At 42.8% G+C, this 15,056-nt stretch overlaps 1 protein-coding gene across 1 annotated transcript in view; it reads right to left on the reverse strand.

The window, feature by feature from the left end:
• SLC22A16 (solute carrier family 22 member 16) overlaps window positions 1-15,056 on the reverse strand; it is a 41,333-nt gene that overhangs the window by 20,327 nt on the left and 5,950 nt on the right. The window contains exon 2 of the mRNA XM_049654164.1: window positions 6,702-7,181. Coding sequence (XP_049510121.1) covers window positions 6,702-7,181 — 480 coding nt within the window. The remainder of the gene's footprint in view (window positions 1-6,701; window positions 7,182-15,056) is intronic.

The following is a 15,056-nucleotide window of genomic DNA, read 5'->3' on the forward strand; positions in this document are numbered from 1 at the left end:
TAATTCCAGGACATTTTCATCACTCCAAAAAGAAACTCTGCACCCAGGAACCATCATTCTGCCCTCTCTGCTCCCTCCAGTCCCTGACAACCACCAACCTACTTTCTTTCTCTGCAGAGTTGCCTGTTCTGGACATTTTACATTAACAGAGTCATACAATAGGTGACCTGCTGTGTCCAGCTGCTCTTACTTAGCATTGTGTCCTCAAGTTTCGTCTGTGATGTAGCATGTCTCAGTACTTCGTTCCTTTTTGTGTCTAAATAATCCTTTATGGCTGTATCACATTTTGTTTATCTATTCATCAGCTGATGGACAGTTGGGACTGTTTCCACTTTTTGGCAATTGGGCATAATGCTGCCACGACCGTTTGTGAGCAAGATTTTGTGTGAACTTGTTTTCCCTTGGGTGTATACCTAGGAGTGGAGTTTCTGGATCATATGACAACTCTTTGTTTAACATTTGAGGAAGTGCCAAACTTTTCCAAAGTGGCGGCCCTATTTTTACAGTCCTACCAACAATGTATAAGGGGACCAATTTCCCCACATCCTCAACAACACTTGTCTATTATTGTCTGTCTTTTTTTTTTTTTAAGTGAGAGAGAGAGAATGCGGGTGAGCAGGGGAGAGGAGCAGTGGGGAGAAAGGGAGAGAGAGAGAGAGAGTATCCTAAGCAGGCTCCACATTGTGGAGCCTGATTTGGGACTTGATCCCACAACCCTGGGATCATGACCTGAGCTGAAATCAAGAGTCAGACACTCAACTGACTGAGACACCCAGGTGCCCCGTTGTCTTTTTGATTACAGCCATCCTAGTGCGTGTGCAAGGATATCGCATCGTGGTTTTGATTGACATTTTCCTTAATGATTAATGATGTTGAGCATTTTTATATGTGCTTATTGGCCATTTGCATATATTCTTTAAAGAAACATCTGTTGGGGCGCCTGGGTGGCTCAGTCGGTTGCGCATTCGACTTCGGCTCAGGTCATGATCTCGCGGTCTGTGAGTTCGAGCCCCGCATCGGGTTCTGTGCTGACAGCTCAGAGCCTGGAGCTTGCTTCGGATTCTGTGTCTCCCTCTCTCTCTGCCCCTCCCCCGCTCATACTCTGTCTCTCTCTGTCTCAAAAATAAATAAAAACATTAAATTTAAAAAAAAAAAGAAAAGTCTATCCAAATCCTTTGCCCATTCTTAAACTGGGTTATTTGTCTTTTTATTGTTGAGTTGTAAGAGTTCTTTATATACTTGGAATACTGGACTCCTATTAGATACATGATTTACAAATATTTTCTCCCTGACAGATAATTTTAAGGCAAAAGAATATAGTCCTGAGATTCCAACCAACACGTTTGCCTAGTAGAACAGAGGATATGTAAGCAAATAAACACTGTCCTCTGTACACGCTCAGCCTTCTCTGCTCCCCCCACACACTAGTAGGGATGGTTGGTCCTACACGTGCATGTGCTTCAATCTCATCTGAGCCCTGAATGCCGTTTCAAACCTTTTACCCGTCCCCAATCAACTTCCTCGACCACCCACAATGTCTCCACCACCCATCTCCTGCAGAGAACAGAGACCATCAAAGAGAAAGCCCCACAACCTCCTATTCTGCCCACTTGTCAACACAACCTGAATCTGTGTTCAGCTTTCTCTTCTTCTCTCCTCTCCAGGGACACACACACTTTTCTCTCCAAATACCATTTTGCAATCTTTGAACTGGATCATGCCTCTTCCCACCTCCTCTGAGAACTTATTCTAACAATTACTTTTTTTTCCCTCTATGTTTCTCTCTCCTCTGACTCTTCCCTTTCAGTTTAACTCTTTTCCAACCAAAGACAAGAACCGCTGGATCCCATCACTCCTTCGGCCTCATTGCACCTTGCATTTCCTCCACTGATGGCATCTCTGAAAGGAATATCTACTTCTTCAACTCCTACATTTCCTTAGCCATGACCATCAGGTTGCAACTGGCTTTTCTGAGATTAGCTCTCCAGTCACCAGGGACCTCCAGGTTGCCTCTCTCAGTCCTTATTTGCTTACCTTCTCTAGTGCCACTGGCCACACCCACTCCTGAGGGACTGCTCTCCATCAGCTTGTAGAACCCCACTCTCCAGGTTTGGCTCATATCACCCTGGTGGCCTACCTGTCTCCATGCTGGCATTTCCTAAAGTCCACCAAATTATGTCAGTTTCGAAATGCCTTCTCAGGCGCCTGGGTGGCTCAGTCATTAAGCATCTGACTTCAGCTCAGATCATGATTCAGTCTGGATTGGGTGAGCTCGTGCCCCGCTTCAGGTGAGCACGAGCCCCGCTTCGGGTGAACCCTGCTTCGGATGGGCCCTGCTTCTCTCTCTCTCTCTCCCCCTCTGCCCCTCCTGGGCTTCCTTCTCTCTCTCTGCCCCTTGCTCATTTGTGCTCTCTCTCTCTCTCTCTCAAAATACATACATACATACCCCCTCAATATGTGTCCATCCTTCCCTCTCTGCCCCTCCTGCTTTCATTCAGACCTTCACCATTTTCTACAGCCCTCATCCTCAGGGCCTCCCACCCAGTCCTCCTAACATCACACCAGTGTACCCCCCACACTGCCCAGAAATAAAACAATCCCAGATGCGGTTTTGCATCACTTGGTTTATCCATCCTATGCTTCTGCCAAACTGACCTCCTCACAATTCCCTGAATGTGCCAGGCTCTCTCAAGACATGAAGTTGTTCCTTCTCCCTTAGAAAGCCTTCCCCATTGTGTGTTTAAAAGCCAGGTCAAAGGTGCAGCCTTTTCTGACCATCCTCTGGGGTCTCGTGGCAGAAAGGAAGAGACAATACAATATAGTAGTTAGGTGCCCCGGCCTGGTTTCAAATCCCAGCTCCGCTGCTTTACTTTCCAAGTTGACCTTCTGTCCTTCCTTTTCCGCACTGGTATTTAAAATAGGGCCAATGATGTTTACCTCACAGACTTTTTTAAGTAATTACATGAGATAATACACAAGACATTTAAAATAGCTCATAGTGAATGGTCCATAAAAGTGAGCTATTTTTTTTTTCATTATTTTAGAGAGAGAGAGAGAGCAAGTAGGGCAGAGAGACAGAGAGAATCCCAACCAGGCAGCACAGAGCCCAAGGTGGAGCTCGACCCCACCACCCCAGGATCATGACCTGAGCCAAACCAAGAGTCAGATGCTCAACTCTTGTGGTTTTGATTCACATTTAGTGCTGTTGAGCATCTTTCCATGTGTCTGTTGGCCATCTGCCTGTCTTCTCTGGGAAAACATCTATTCATATCTTCTGTTCATTTTTTAATCAGATTGGAGGGTTTTTTCTGGTGTTGAGTTGCCTAAGTTCTTTATACCCTTTGGATATTATTCCCTCATTGGATATATCATTAGCAAATATCTTCTTCCTTTTGTTGATGGTTTCCTTTGTTGCACAAAAGCTCTTTATTTTGGTGTAGTCCTCATAGTTTATTTTTGCTTTTGTTTCCCTTGCCTGAGGAGACATTTCTAGAAAAATGTTGCTTAGGCCAATGTCAATGAGATTACTGTCAATGTGTTCTTCTAGGAGTTTTATGGTTTTAGGTCTCATATTCAGGTTTTTAATCCATTTTGAGTTTATTTTTGTGTACGATGTAAGAAAATGGTCCAGTTCCATTCTTGTCCAGTTTTCCCAGCACGATTTATTGAATAGATTGTCTTTTACCTATTTTAGATTCTTGCCTCCTTTGCTATAGATTAATTGACCATATAAGTGTGACTTTATTTCTGGGCTCTGTAATGGTATTTTTAAATTTTTATATTTGTTACTAGCAGATATAAACATAATTAATTTATATATATTGATAACCTATCCAGCAACATCATTAAATGCTCATTAATTCCAATAATTCTTCTGCTGGATTTTCTTCATACAGAATTGTAATGGCTAAAAATAATGACTTTTTTGTCTTCTTTCTTTCCATTTATGCCTTCCCCCTCCCCCCACCCCTGCTTCTCCCTCTCTCTTTTATTTCTCTGTTTTGCTTTACAGTAATAGGATATCCAGTATAATACTAAGCAGAAGCAGTGTTTCATACATCCTTATGTATTCCTGATTCCAAGGGAAAGCTTTCAATATTTCACAGTTAAGATGTTCATGGTAGATCTCTTTGTAGACACCTGTAATTGGGTTAAGGACATTCTTCCACTTTTAGTTTTTATCATGAATGGATTTTGAAATTTATCAAATGTTTTTCCTGTATTCATTAAGTGGATAATAGGAATTTTGTCTTCTAATCTATTAATGTGGTAAATTCCACTAATTATTATTTTTTTAATGTTTATTTATGAGAGAGAGCATGCAAGCAGGGGACGGGCAGAGAGAGAGGGAGAGAGAGAATCCCAAGCAGGACACCGAGCTTGATCCCACAAACCGTGAGATCATGACCTGAGTGGAAATCAAGAGTCGGAGGCTTAACCAACTAAGCCACCTAGGCGTCCCTGGTAAGTTTCCAATATTAAGTATATTTCAGACCTTATCCCTCTGCCTTCATGAATTTTAATTTCTCATATTTTCCAACTGTCTCTCTGATGTTTACTGTTGATAATTTTTTCTGAGCTCTTATCAATTTTACTCATTCTTTCTCTAGTTATATGTAATAGGTTGCTAAAACTGCCCAGGAATTTGTCACTTATTATGTTTTTTTTCCTAGATGTTCTAGGTAGTTATTCTTCAATTTTATGTCATTTTAAAATACAATTTGCAGGGACACCTGGCTGGTTTAGGCAGCGGAACATGCAACTCTTGATCTTGGGGTCATGAGTTTGAGCTCCATGTTAGGCAAAGAGCTTACTTAAATAAATAAATAAATAAATAAATAAATAAATAAATAAATAAAATACAGAGCCCGTGTCAGGCTCTGTGCTGACAGTGTAGAGCCTACTTAGGATTCTCTCTCTCCTCTCGCTCACTGCCCCTCTCCCACTCGTGTGTGCATGCTCGCTCTCTAAATAAATAAATATTTAAAAAACAAAAATAAAATACAATTTCCAGATTTTTACTAATAATTTCAGGCTTGTCTTCTATTTGTTTAACAGCAGTAAGCATAGTGAATTTTTATCTGTGCCTGACAATTCCAGTATTTCAATTCTTCTTTGTGCAGAAGGTCTGCTTTGGGGGCCTATTGCTTCTACTGACTCTCACTCATGGTACCTTTTAATCATGTTTTTGGCTTTGACGGACCTAATTTCCACATTCCAGGAAGATGGTTATGGAACAGAAGATTCTTTTTTAATGCTTTTTTTTAAGTTTATTTATTTATTTATTTAGAGAGAGAGAGAGAAAGAGAGAGATAACCAGCAGGGGAGGGGCAGAGAGAGAAGGGGACAGAGGATCTGAAGCAGGCTCTGTGCTATCAGCAGAGAACCCAATGTGGGGCTCGAAGTTGCAAACTGCAAGATCATGATCTAAGCTGAAGTCAGACACTTACCTGACTGAGCCACCCAGGTGCCCTGGAATAGAAGATTCTTTTTTTTAATTTTTTTTTTTAATGTTTATTTATTTTTGACAGAGAGAGAGAAAGACAGAGCATGAACGGGGGAGGGGCAGAGAGAGAGGGAGACAGAATCTGAAGCAGGCTCCAGGCTCTGTGCTATCAGCACAGAGCCTAACGCAGGGCTCAAACCCACAGACCGCGAGATCATGACCTGAGCTGAAGTCGGATGCTCAACCGACTGAGCCACCCAGGTGCCCCTGGAATAGAAGATTCTTAAACATAGTAACATAACTTCATCCACCAAATAATAACTAGACTCCACTTCTGCCTTAATTTCATTATTCAAATGCCACCTCCTGGGATAGGGTTAGGGGTGGGAAGACCTAGGCACTCCTCCCTTTAGGCTTCCATAGATTTTGCCTCCATTTGTTCTCACTTCTCCTATGGCCCTGGCCACAACAAAGCCCTATCATTTTATTTTGGACATGTTTGTCAGTCCCATTAGACTAACACACCCCAAGGGTGGGATGTGGACCTAAGCTGTTGTCCTCAGGTTCCCAGGGCCCAGCATATGGCTGTAAAACTCACAACTATGGGGATCAGAGAAGTTCATTTCTGTGCTTTAGCACAGGTACTTTAAGTACAGTCCTTGTCCACACAGAGATGAACTTTGCCTTATTTAAGGGCTATGTATTCATTTTAATGTGTGTGTGTTTTTTTAAGAAAATATGGCTGGTGTATCAAACCCACAATTTCATAGATATTATTGCTTAGAACCAGGTTACACTTCTTAAAAAACAAGTTTATTTTTAGAAAATTAGATAGATAGATAGATAGATACAGATATATATATGTTGATATTCAAATAGTAACCAGTATTTATTGAGTGGTTATATGTCCAAGGTACTTTTTTTACTATTTTTGCAATAACCCTTTGAAGTGAGTGCTATTATTTTCATCACCAGCTTATAGACTACTTTCTGAAACACAGGTTATGCAATTTGCCTAGGGCTCATGGCTAATAAGTGGTAGAACCAGGGTCTGAACCCAGGCAGACTGTCTTCAAAACCCATCCTCTAACACTATGGTTTTTTGTGTGCCTCTAAATAACAGATCAGCAAAGAGGCAGGTATTTAGATAGGAGGTATGAAAATGACTAAAGCTTTGAACATAATTCCTTGACCTTTAAGAAAACCAGATAGGAAAATGAACCCTGATGCAACAAACTTAAATATTTCATTTTACCTGTCAGAAAGGTAGCCAAAAATCATCGCTCCCAGCAGGACTCCCACCATAAACACAGGCTGGATCACCTTTGCGAACCATTCTCGGTTACAGACCAGATCCCACTGAGTCACCACGGTGCTGTCCCACTTGCTCTTGTCATAGACGTAGCCATCCATGCAAGGAAAGCTACTCTTACGGCCACTGTAATCATAGTTCAAACCAGATTTGTCATCCCTCCGGAATCTGTGACAACTTGTGAGCTCCCAGACCTCACCGTTCTGTAGCTGCACTATAATGTGATCTTCGTGGCCTGTGAAAAACAGGATCCAGATGTCCTCCAACCTCCAACTAGAGATATTGTGGAAAAGAACCCGACTCACGTTGCCTGGGGGCCTGCAGGTATGGTAGGGGGACACTGTCATGAACACAGAAGCCAAGTAGTGGATACCACAAGAGATGTTCTGGAAAGCACATATAAAATAGAGGAATATCTGAAATCTGCAAAGAGAAGAAAAGCAAGTTATTATATCCAACCTACAGGCCAAAAAAGACTATAAGCAAATATGAAGGGTGTTCATCATGGTTAGCTTAATATATATATAGATGAATAAATACAGAAATAATTATAGATATGCAATATATACATATACATAACATGTTAGTATATACACATAGCTCTGTCTGGTAGGAGGGCCTAGAAGCAATGACACTGAGACAGGGAAACTAAAGGGACTGCTTTTTTTGCTCCTTTTACTGTTTCTATTCTTGCTAGGACCTATACCCCCACCTTACACATGCCTTATAGAACAGGTAATATATGTCCTCCTTGTAAAGGCCAGGGAGTTAATGATTTCTTTGGAGTCTTCCAGCACGGGAGATAACATCGAGGGAGTGACCAGGTAGGACCAAGACCACTAACTCATCAAGACACCTGGCTCCAGGTCGTAAGTGACCTATGGAGAACACCTGAACACTCGTCTTTGGTCCTGGATGCTTGAGAAGACACGTGCACCAGACCACTGTCCCCAATAAAAACCCCAGACTCCAAGCAAATATGGAACTCAGTCTCCTTTCCTTTCGGAGTCTCCCAGATGCTCTGTCTATATCTGCTCTCTCTAGGTCTTCGATAAACTCTGTCCTCACTTCCTCTTGGCTCACATTTGATTTGTATTCTCCACGAAGCCAAGGACCCTCTTGGCTGGTCCTCAAACCCAGCCAGCCTGCATCAACATCTCAACAGCAACAAGCACACCCAGTGCCCAGATCTTGTTTTCTAAATACCATCCTTCAATAAAAGAAACCAGGAAAAATGGCTCATTTAAGACCAAGTCAGAGAAAATGAAAAACATGCCTAATGCTTTAGGTATGCTTGCGGTATCAGAAAGTAAGGAAGCGCTCAAAATACAAAATGATGGGGGCATGTTAAAGGGACACAGGAACCAATCTGAAAAACCTCCCAAATGGGCAAGGTTGAAACAATTTGAGCAACAAAATAAATAGCATGGTATATCCCAACGTATAAAATAAATATACAAGTCTATACTGTGATGTTTAATTTTATGTCAACATGACTGGGCTGGTAAACATGATTTCTGGATCCGTCTATGAGGTTGTCTCTGGATGGATTAGCATTTGAATCGGTAGACTGAGTGAAGAAGAGGGCCCTCATCAGTGGGCGGGCATCATCCAATCCAGGGAGGACCTGAATAAGAACAAAAGGTGGAGGCAGGGCAAATTTGATCCATCTACTCCTACTCTTAGACATTGGCATCCCTGGTTCTCAGGCTTTTGGACTCAGGCTGATACAGGGAAATTGAAGACTCCATAAAAACCTGTCTTTTGCTCCTTTTCCTGCTTCTATTCTTGCTAGCACCTGCACCCCCCACTTTACACATGCCTCAGAATGCAAACAGTGTATGTCCTCCTTGTAAGGTACGAGGAGTTAATGATTTCTTCAGAATGGATAACATCTAAGGAAGGACCAGGTGAGAATGACCAATGAAGCTGTCATATACATATTCCAGACCACCAGCACTAGACATCTCGACGCCAAGGCCCCCTGGCTCCAAGCAATAGCACTTGGGCCCTCATCTTTGTTCTGAGTCCTGGATGCCTGAGAGGACACATACACCAGGTCACGATCCTCAATAAAACCCCCCAGACCCCGAACAAATACAAGACTTCCTCCTTTCCTTTCTGAGTCTTCCAGAAGCTCTGTCTGTACTGGCAGTCTCTCTATACTTTGAATAAACTCTGCTTTCACCTCCTGCTGGCTCGAGTTTGATTTCTATCCTGTGCACAGACAAGGACCTTCCTGGCTGATCCTGTGGGACCCCTTCTGGGTCCTCGAACCCAGCCTGCCAGCATCTGAACCAGGACTTACATCATCAGCCCCCCAATTTTCAGGCCTTCAGACTTAGACCTCACAAATACGCCACCAGCTTTCCTGGATCTCCAGCCAACAGACAGCACATTGTGGGACTTGACTGTCTCCATAACTGTGTGAACAAATTCGTACAATAAATCTCTTATCTGCATCTCTATATATGTCCTATTTGTTCTGTTTTTCTAGGAGATCTTGATGACTACAGGTTTTGGTACTGAAAGTAGTTCTAAAGGAACAGAATTTTAAGAATGAGCTTTCTGAATTGGTACTGGGGTTTCTGGAATTGGTTGTCTAATCTGATTAGATTGAAAAGCACTAATGGCTATTTCCAGCAGTAGAGAACACTGATAATCCGTGGTGTGCACTGTTTAGAGAAATACACAAAATATCTGTGTTGGACGCTCATAATCAACCACTTAGAAGAAGCAAGGGGCTAAGTGACTCTGTATTTGAAAATTTCAACCATTTTTTGAAAACTAAAGAAATGTAATGGCATTGGTTGGTTGCTCCTATTGTCGTTGGATAAATTAACGAAAGAAAACAGATGAGCTCAACGAATTTGAATCCCCAGCTCAAGCAATGCCTAAACAACCTAAGAATTTCTAAGGTGTGTCTTGAAAGAGATCCTTATCTCCTGTAGCCACAGGCCCGAAAATCAAACACAGAACCTCATCCTGTGAGCAGCTGAATGACAATGCCTAATTGGCCTCTTTGCATATGCCCCAAATCAGTGTCCAATATATGGTGCTATTTCTCAAATAGTCAGCACTCACGGCCCAGGAATCGAGGCGTGGAAATGAGGGCTGTAGCACTCACTTTTACACCTAGCGATCCCCTAACAAAATTTTCGCTTCCTGTTCCCATAATCTTACGCTCTGCTAGCCTCAAGATCTTAGTTCCAGAGGGAAGAATACTGCCACCAGGGGACACAACAGCGATTCCACTGACCTGGAAATAAAGACTGTTGCCTGACCACTTTGGGTTCCTCAGGCGTCTGAATCAAAAGGCAAAGCAGGGAGTTACAGTGTTGGCTGGGGTGAAGGATCCTGAATATCAAGGGGAAATTGACTCCACGATGGAGGTAAGAAAGAGTATGTCTGCAATACAGGAGATTCCTTAGGGTATCTCCTTAGCATTACCATGCCCTGTGAATTAGGTCAATGGGAAATTACAACAACCCAATCCAGGCAGGAATATTAATGGCCCAGACTCTTCAAGGATTAAAGGGTGGGTCACTTTATCAGGTAAAGGTCCACAGGCAACTGAGGTTCTTGCTTAAGGCAAAGGGAATAGAGAATGGGTCCTGAAAAGAAGGTAGTTATACTAAATACCACCTACAACCACATGACCAGTTATAGAAACAAGGGCTGTAATTATCATGAGTATTTCTTCTCTAAAAAAAAAAAGTTTATTTTTTGAGAGAGAGACAGTGTGTGTGTCAGTGGGGGAGGGGAGGACAGAGAGGGAGAAAGAGAATCTCAAGCAGGCTCTGCACTATCAGCACAGAGCCCAGTGTGGGGCTCAAACCCATGACCGCAAGATCATGACCCAAGCTGATATCAAGAGTCTGACACTTAACCAACTGAGCCACCAGGCACTGCGAGTATTTCTTCTTTATTTTGTTATGAATGCTTGTGTATATATAGACACATATTAAGCAAATATCTTTGTTTTCTTCCTTATTGTCTCCTCATATAACATAAGATGTATTGACATATAAGTATTTAAATAGTTTTACACCATAATATTTAAGTTACGGGATATCAAAAAAAGAGTAAGCATCATCCAAGGACTTTATGTCCCCTTCTGGGAAAGGGATTAGTGTATTTAGTTGTATGTTGGATAGTTGTATCATGTTGGGTGGAATTAGGACCTTGTTATTGTCTTTATTTAGAGATCAAGTTTGGTGTAAAGAGATCCATATGGGTTGCAAGTTGACAAGGGGTGAACCTATGATGGTTAATTTTATGAATCAACTTGACTGGACCAAGGGGATGCCCAGACAGTTGGTAAAACATTATATCTGCGTGCGTCTGTGAGGGATCTCCAGACGAGACTGGCATTTGAACCTGTAAACTGAGTAAACATCATCTTCACCAATGTGGGTGGGCATCATCCAACCTGTTGAGAACCTGAAGAGAACAAAAAAGCCAAGGAAGTACTAATTCACTTTCTTTGCGTGGACTGAGACCTCCATGTTATCATGCCCTCAGACATCTCGTGCCCCCGTGCTCCTGGTTCAGACTCTGCCTGGGGCTTACACCATCAACCCTGTGGTTCTCAGACCTTGGGACTGGGACTGAATTGCACCATTGGTTTTCCCAGGTCTCTGGCTTGCACACAGCACACTGTGGGACTTCTCACTTCTATAATTGTGTGAGCCAATTCCTGTAATAGATCTCCTCTTATCTACATCTGTGTGTCTCTATTTATATATCCTATCAATTGTGTTTTTCTGGAGAATCCTGATAAATATACCACTTGGTATAAATAAATGGTTGAACAAACAAGTACAAACGAGAGATGAAACTAATCTTTCTTCTAGTAGAATTCCAAGTACTATCTGCAGATATTCCCCCTCTATGGGAGATGGAGTTTCATTCCTACCCTTTACTCCTGAAGGGCAGTCTAAGACACAGTGACTCCTTTCCAAAGAATATGATAGGAAAAAAAGGGGGAGTGTCTTGATGGCTCAGTCAGTTGAGCATGGGACTCTCGATTTCAGCTCAGGTCATGATCCTGGGGTCATAGGATTGAGCCCTGTGTGGAGCTCTGAGCTGAGTGTGGAGCCTGCTTAGGATTCTCTCTCTCTCTCTCTCTCTCTCTCTCTCTCTCCTTCCCCTCTCCTCCTCTCATGCACACACACTCTCTCTCTCAAAACAAAAAAAACAAAGAAGGAAAAAGGAAAGAATAGTAACTTTACAGTGGGAGAAATCAGGTAAATCCTATCTTAACCAAATGTTGAAGGTTAATACTCCCAATGATCATATGATGTGATCATCAAGCACTTCACACCTCGGCGACATCTCCCAAAAGCCATAATCCCAGTCTATCCAGGAGAAAAACAGTAAAAAATCCCAGATTGTAGGACATTCTACAGGTTTCCAGGCCAATATGCCTAAAGACCACCAAGGTCATTAAAAACAAAACAAGGAGAGACTGAGAAACTACCACAGACCAGAGGAGACTGGAATAACTTATCAACTAAATGCAGTGTCATACCCTGGATTAGATCCTGCAACAGGAAGAGAATGTGAGTGGGAAAACTGGTGAAAGCCTGGAGTTTAGTTGATAGTAATATACTAATGTCAGCTTCCTACTTTGCCAAATATGCCGTGGTGATGTAAGACGTTAACAATGGGGAAAACTGGGTGAGGGACATACAGGAACTATCTTTGCAACTCTTCTGTAAATCTAAAATGATCCAAAAATTATTTATTCAAAATTTAAAAGTAAATGTAAAGTCTCCAAATTTACAGACTCAAACCAACAAGCAGTGACATATTCTCCGAAGTAAAAATCGTCTCACAAGGACAACTGTGCCCATAGGACGGCAGGGTAAAATGTATAAAATGTGGATTTCCCCATTAATTTCAGACCCCTGGAATCAAGATAGAACAGCCCCCTTTGGGCAGGTGGTTTCAATATTCAATTTTAAAATGATCAGTTCGGACAACGAGGAACATTACTGTAAAACCGTTATAACAGGAAGTAGAAAATAGGTCCTGTCAGATCACACTGAGCCAAACTGCACTGTTGATACATACAATCTTTATCTCCCTGCCTGCTTTTCGGAGCTGCCCACCGCCCTGGTCCTGGTGTGCCTTCTATCTGGAAGGCATTTCTGACCCTCCTGTAGCTCACTTGTTCTCAAATGTTTTGTTCTCAGGAGGCTTTGTGTCCTTAAAAGTGTTGAGGGTCCCAAGGGTCTTTTCTTTATGTGAGTCGTCAGTATGTATTAGAAATTAAAAAGGAGAAAATTTTTAACATTTATTCATCCACTTAAACATAACAGGAATAAGCCGTTAAAGAACACATAGCCATAGTTTTCAAAACAAAATGAAACAAAACTAGTGAGCAGCATGGTGTTGTTTTACATTTAAGATTTAGATTAATGGGGTGCCTGGGTGGCTCAGTCCATTAAGCAAGCGTCTGACTTGGCTCGGGTCATGATCTCACAGTTTGTGAGTTCGAGCCCCATGTTGGGCTCTGTTCTGACAGCTCAGAGCCTGGAACTTGCTTCGGATTCTGTGTCTCTCTCTCTCTCTTCCTCTCTCTCTCTCCCTCTCTCTCAAATAAATTAACATTAAAAAATTTTTAATTTAGATTAACGGAAGACAGCTAGTTTTTCATACCAGTGTCTGCATTCCATCTGATGCATTCTCACATGTCGGCTAGCCTCTGGAAAACTCCACTGTGCCTTCATGAGAGAGTGAGACTAAACGAGTCAACTAATGTCTCTGTGTTACTATGACAGCAGCTGGGATCTTGCAGACCCAGAGATGTGCAGGTCTCACACCATGACAACTGCTGGCCTCACCTGTTCCTGCCGCAGCACCTCCTCTCCACGGCTCTGCTCCCTCCATGCTAACCGCCTCCATCCGGCCCCTCCTTATCCCCCACTGCTGCTTCTCTCAGGTCCACCGTTTCTATTTGCTTCCCCTGCTCCGCCACCTCTCATTTGCTCATCTCCTCCCCCATTTCTTTCTTTCCCTTCTCTGACCACCGTATACAGCTGAAGTACCTTCTGTTATATACGTGTACTTTTTTTAATTTTTTTTTTAACGTTTATTTATTTTTGAGACAGAGAGAGACAGAGCATGAACAGGGAGGGTCAGAGAGAGGGAGACACAGAATCTGAAACAGGCTCCAGGCTCTGAGCTGTCAGCACAGAGCCCGACGCGGGGCTCGAACTCACGGACCGCGAGATCATGACCTGAGCCGAAGTCGGCCACTTAACCGACTGAGCCACCCAGGCGCCCCAATACGTGTACTTTTTAACGAACGTCAGGTGAATGCTTTCTAGTCCTCTACCAAATCAACAGCCACCAAAAAAATCCCACAAAAGGCTGAACGACAGTCCCATAAAGGTAGGAACGGTACTTCAATCACGTTAGTCTATCCCGTGGTGCCCAGAATGGTGTGCTGTGCAATGTATACAGAATGTCATAGAATCCCTCCGGGTAAAAGGGACAGTGCTGAGGTTAATGCATACTCAGTACCTCTGGTAAGGAGAGGTGTTCACGAGGCCAGTGTATGGGGGCGCCCGGGCGGCTCAGTCAGTTAAGCATCTGACTCTTGATTTCAGTTCAGGCCATGATCTCATGGTTCATGGGTTTGAGCCCCGCGTCAGGCTCCATGATGACAGCACAGAGCCTGCAAGGGATTCTCTCTCTTCCTTTCTCTCTGCCGTTCCCCTGCACACGCTCTCTCTAAATAAACAAATAAACTTAAAAAAAAAAAAAAAAAAGAGGCCAGTGTATAAAAAATTTTTACTGGGTTCTCCACCAGCAAAAAAAATGAATGTGTGTGTGGGCACAGATGTATAAAATGAGCATATCTGGATACACGTATTCCCAGATTACAGTGACATACATATGATGCATATGGAAATATAAAGTCATATATATTTACTTACACGTATACATTCGTGTATAAAGTAGGTGTTTTCATGGTGCTCCAAAGAATCATCTTTGCCCACCAGAGGGGTGAACACACCCCACTTGGGAGACTATCACAAGGTGGCAACGCTAAGCAAAGTCATAGAAGTGGTGCCGTGAAGCTGTCAAGCTGGCAACGTCCCCAAGTCCTCGGGGATGACTGCCAAGCTGGCACGTGGCCACAGTTCCTCACTTCTCATAGAAACCCACGTCGATAAAGAAGTAAAATGGAATCAATGTAACATATTGTGGCCATCAAGACACCACACGCTGGAGCTGGCCACGGTTTCAAGGCTGAACTCTGTATTTGGCACTGGCCCCAGCAGC

The sequence above is a fragment of the Panthera uncia genome (genome assembly GCF_023721935.1).
Source record: "Panthera uncia isolate 11264 chromosome B2 unlocalized genomic scaffold, Puncia_PCG_1.0 HiC_scaffold_24, whole genome shotgun sequence".
Lineage (NCBI taxonomy): Eukaryota > Metazoa > Chordata > Mammalia > Carnivora > Felidae > Panthera > Panthera uncia.